The sequence below is a fragment of the Sinocyclocheilus grahami genome, unplaced genomic scaffold (genome assembly GCF_001515645.1).
Source record: "Sinocyclocheilus grahami isolate Dianchi unplaced genomic scaffold, SAMN03320097.WGS_v1.1 scaffold476.1, whole genome shotgun sequence".
NCBI classification, from domain to species: Eukaryota; Metazoa; Chordata; class Actinopteri; order Cypriniformes; family Cyprinidae; genus Sinocyclocheilus; species Sinocyclocheilus grahami.
The window spans coordinates 861472-866921 of NW_015505655.1; the positions used below are offsets into that span (position 1 = coordinate 861472).

Below are 5450 nucleotides of genomic sequence, written 5' to 3' on the forward strand. Positions count from 1 at the left end.
AAGTTTAGGACTATGGATACTATTTCACATTTTATTGGATTGATTTTATGCTAGCATAGCACTCAAAAAGTCTCAACCTAGAGTTTAAATTTTTTGTTTTAGCAATTGTCTTTCCCTGTATCCACCAGATCCAGTGACTTCAACAGCAGCTTTAATGACGTCCAGTCCCCTGCTGAAGATTCAATCCGACCGCAGGACCTGCTCGGCCCGGAAGCTTTGGTTGCCTTTTTCCTGTTGCTCCTCCTCGTTTGGTTCCTCAACCGTGAGTTCGAGGTGAGCTACCGTCTACACTACCACGGCAACGTGGAAGCAGACCAGCACCGCATAAAGATCCAGAACATGCGGGACCAGGCCGACTGGCTCCTGCGCAACATCATCCCGATCCACGTGGCCGAGCAGCTGAAGGTGACCCAGAGCTACTCGAAGAACCACGACAACGTGGGCGTCATCTTTGCCAGCATCGTCAACTTCAGCGAGTTCTACGAAGAGAGCTACGAAGGCGGGAAGGAGTGCTACCGCGTCCTGAACGAACTCATCGGGGACTTCGACGAACTCTTGCGCAAATCCGACTTTTCCAATATCGAGAAGATCAAGACGATTGGCGCCACCTACATGGCGGCGTCGGGGCTCAATACGCAACAGTGTAGCGATCAAGCCCATCCGCACGCTCACCTGCGAGCGCTTTTCGAATTTTCTTTGGAAATGATGCGCGTTGTGGACGATTTTAATAAAAACATGCTTGGCTTTAAATTCAAGTTGCGAATCGGGTTCAACCACGGACCTCTTACCGCTGGAGTCATCGGCACCACCAAGCTACTCTACGACATCTGGGGCGACACGGTGAACATCGCCAGCCGAATGGACACAACTGGCGTGGAGTGTCGTGTTCAGGTTAGCGAGGAGAGCTACTGCGTGCTCAGTGGAATGGACTACGAGTTCGACTACCGCGGTACCGTCAACGTGAAGGGCAAGGGTCAAATGAAGACCTACCTTTACCCGAAGAGCTCAGACAGCGGACATGTACCTCAATACCAGCTCTCGGTCTCTCCGGAAATCCGAGCGCAGGTGGATGGCAGCATCGGACGCTCGCCCACCGATGAGATCGCCAATATGGTCCCAGCGGCCAATGCTAGTAGAGTAGGCCCGTCATTCTCTGTGAGCTCAGGACTTACCGGACAGGGATTCGCTGGTAGAGACTTTCCCCAGAAGGCTGGAAGCAATGGTACCTCCAAGACTCAACGATCTGCGTCTGTTGTTGGCCTGACTTGCATACCAGAAACCAGCTTGAGAGCGAGTCCAGCGGTTTTCGGAAAACCACCGGACCAGACTTTGACCTCTCCTCCTGTCCGAGCAGAAAACACAGAAGCTGTTGCAAAAATGGAGGGAGAAATAGCGTATATGGGCGAAATGACAAAACTTTGACTTGAAACAAGCCAACATTGTTGTCTCTGTTGAATTTAACCCTTTAAACACAGGCTCTCCGTTGAGTTTGTAGGGATTGGCATGTTTAGGGATGTATGCTAGCGTAGATTTACATCCGTGTAAGGGGAAAGTTTAAGCACACCACCTTGAAGTGTTTATAGCGCTAGCTGGACCAGGAGATACTTTCATATCTGGATGGCGGTGCTGAACCGTTAAAACTCAGAGGAGCCACAGGAATAATTTCTACATGGGATAAGAAATGCTGAGGAGATGCATTGGGACGGCACAGACCTGAAGTCCTATCCTTAAGTAGACAGCAGTTATTCCTGCTAATTTAATTTCGAATATTATTTCCCTCTAGCTCTTACTACTGTCTGCCTTTCGTGAATGGTTTTAATGAAGTGCCTTTAGGATGATATCAATATGTGTGAGGCATTTTTAAAAAAGGATTCTCAATCAAATCTTTAGAAGATCTTAAGGATTTAGCATGTCAATTTGATGTTAGAAAGCGCTGTAATTTTTGTGAAAGTATTTGATATATTTTGGAATATTTGTAGATATTTTTGAGTTCTCTCTGTTGGAGATTCATCAATCAGTATTCAACACAATTTTACGAAGCCAAACTCTATATTGCGATGATTGCCGTTTTAAAAAAGACCCAAGATAAAACCATCACGTTGAATGGTGCATGGCCTAAAGTGTCTGAAGAAGTATTAACGAAATGTAGAGCAAGCTATGGGCTAAAATCATCTACAATCAACAATATCAAACATTTCTACAGTGTTTTATATTGATGCATGTATTCCTAACTGTCATGGCCTTTCTGTCTTTTTGCCGTGATTTTTCCTGTTGCTCTGCACTTTGCAGCTAAATGCTTGATTGGCTGACTAACACCTGAATTTCGGATGAGATCTAACAGTGAGTTCTAATACGACGTGGCAACTTGGCCTTAATTCTAATGAGATTGTAGTCTTAAATGACAAAAATGCATTCATGAATTAGCTACTGTGACTTTCAGACTTTACATAAAATATAAAAATGGGCAGTTGGTTTTAAGATATAGGCATAGCTTGTTTACGAGTCAACATAAAATCAACATTTGCTCTTCTAAAAAAACATTCCTAGTCTTATTCTTGGGCGGGTTGCATAAACTGCCTAGACTAGTCTTAAAAAGAGTTAGTCATCTAATTTCTTTTCTTCAAGACTGGTCATAACTTTTTAAAGTCAGTTACAAAAAGGTAGACTGGTCTAATGTGAATCCAAAAAATAAGACCGATTACCCCTTGGCTCACTGCTAGTTGGTCAAACTAGTTTGTAAGACACAGTCTTAACATAGTGTCTATGTTTATGCAACTGGCCTCTTCTGGACGATTCATCAGTGCACTTTGTCGAAAAAAGCAAAAATGTTTGTCTTTGTAATCTTTCGTCAAAATTTAAACTTGCTCCGCCTTTGAAACGACTTTTCTTTTCAGTTGACGTCACCTAGGATGCGCGGGCATGGAAAATAATAATAATCAGTAGCTAAACAACATTGTTTTAGGCTACTGTTGTAGGTAGTGCAGCAATTTAATATTAAACTGATTACGGCAATAATAGCAAATAATGATAGATTTGAAAACAACGCTTTAAAATTGGAAGTACTCTGGTCAAAAATATTTAAATATTGGGGAAAAATGCTGGAATCGTCTACGTCCACCATCTAATCAATTACTGATGGATCAAATTAAATCATATCCTCATGCAATATAATGTTTCACGTAGAGTTACGTCAAATGAGAGTATGAGTGTGCCGTTTCATATGGGCTTTGATTTGAATTATCGTGCACTGGCATCTTGAGCGGTAAAAGTTAGTTCAATTAGTTCAAATGTGAAAAAAGAAACTTTAACTGTACTCAAATCTAAAGAGACCAGAAATTATGTTGCCAATTAAGTCACCATATAGTGGCATAACAGTATAATCTAGGTAACATATATTTAGCCAGCCAGTCATATGTACATACTCATGTGAATATTAGAATAGATTAGACCATAGCCTTGACTCTGCCTGCTTGTCTTTTGATGTGCAATAGTAAAGGGTAAATTATCGTATGGGATATTAGCAAAAGGAAGTAGATTTTAATCTTTTTAACATTGAGCTTTGTGAGTAACTTAATCTGCACTGACACTGCATACATTATATGTCTCATGATTTAAGAATTGATGTTTTTACCTTTGGATAGCAGTTTGATGTCTTTGCTTTTTTCCTTGCATTTTGGCTTTATAAAGGGTGACCTATATTAGTTTAAAAGGGTTGTGTGCTCAACAATTTTCTGTTGATTTGTCATGCTTCACATTCAGTGGTGATATTTATAGGAATATGAGAAAATGTGAAATGTATAACTTTTCTTGACATTGCTGTGAATTTGCAGTTTGCCAAGAACCTATACATTTAAACGGGAATTGTTATAAAAAGCGATTGATTTGCCAGTATTTCGCATTGTGTATATATTAGTGCCTTTTACTCATTTAAAATGCATTGACCAGTCAGATGACGTCATCCTGATTATCTGTTCATTATCATACACTAAATGCTTTTGTATGATAAATGTCTTCAGATTTAACGTGATCTTTAGCGCTGTGCCTTTTCTTAACAATTAGCTTGACGTGTCCATTTTCACTGTATATTCCTTTTGAATGTGAACTGCTCTTCATTTGTAAATGTACAGGATGAATATTGTAATTTTACTCCAAGGTGCCATTCTAATATGTCATTTTATTCTGTGCTGATTTTGATACTGTTCAGTTGATGTGTTTTTGGTGACGCCAAGCATATAGCAATCCATGCATTTATAATATATTTTATAGGGCACAACTTTTGCTAAATAATAAAAGTGCCCTTGCTGTCTGGAGGGGGAATGAGCACACAACCCTTATGGGCTCTGTTTCAGAGTAGTAGAGCAATATAAAACTTGATCCAACTAAATAAGTATTACGCTTCAGCTTCTGAACTGCTGCTTGAACTTAGCTTGACGAAGCACATTTGTGTTTTTTATCAGTTATTTTGATGGAAATGTGCTCCTTATGAACTTTCCATTCCATTCTGTTTGAGACTTTATTGTGAGGAAAGCAAAAAACACATTTAGGGTGAATGAAAGAACTGAACTAATGTACGATAACAGAAGAGCCACATTTGATTTTATTTTATTTACAATCACTTGAGTTGGCCCGATTGATGATTCCAAGCAATTTGACGTAGGAAATGTGTGCATGTAAAATTTGACACGCAAATGTGTGTGTCAACAAAAATATCACACACTGGGACTTCTTGCTAAAGAGTATATTTATTCAAGAATGTATGATTTTGAGTTTCTCTGTTTCTTTGGAGATACCTTCATTTATAAACTCAATCTGTATTCATTTGTATAAAGTTTTTTTTCTCCTATGTTTATACTTTTGCATTGCTCTGTGTGTTGACACATAATTTTTATATCCGTGCATGTGCCATACTGTTACATCAAAGCTAATGGATGAAAAGGGAAAGCCAATAATACAGTTTTAAAGTCTGCGTTCTGTCTGTTGACTTGTAATGTATCTAGCCTACCTTAAAATTTGACATTACCAGTATCCTGCACACACTACCACATAAATCTAATTTTGGGATGAACTCTTCCTTTTATTCCAATCAAGTATGTCTTTTTGTCTACACAGCTGTATTTACAAAAGTTGCAAGAATGTGCCGTTGTCTGCTAAAATACCAAGTTTTACTGCAGTACTACTGAAAAATCGTAATACACATCTCTTAATTCTAATAAAGATATATCAGCGTTTTATTGTACTAGATTAGAGTACTCACTGTGGTATGGTACACTTTTGTAAGGGCCCGATTGAATACTACATCTCTACGCCATTTACATGTAAACCACGCCCCCTAGCGGCTGTTTTGGTTACGACTGCGTGACGTGCGCGTTTGCGTAAGGGGCGTGGCCGCGCAGCCCCTCCCCCTCCACAGTCTGGCTGGAAAAGAAAAAAAAACTTTTTGTATCGAAGGA

At 39.9% G+C, this 5450-nt stretch overlaps 1 protein-coding gene across 1 annotated transcript in view; it reads left to right on the plus strand.

Annotated features, from left to right (window-relative positions):
* Positions 1 to 5058, plus strand: part of LOC107553626 (adenylate cyclase type 9-like) — a 52448-nt gene extending 47390 nt beyond the window's left edge. The window contains exon 9 of the mRNA XM_016235913.1: positions 129 to 5058. Coding sequence (XP_016091399.1) covers positions 129 to 1422 — 1294 coding nt within the window. The 3' untranslated portion in view covers positions 1423 to 5058. The remainder of the gene's footprint in view (positions 1 to 128) is intronic.
* Positions 5059 to 5450: the final 392 nt, after the last annotated feature.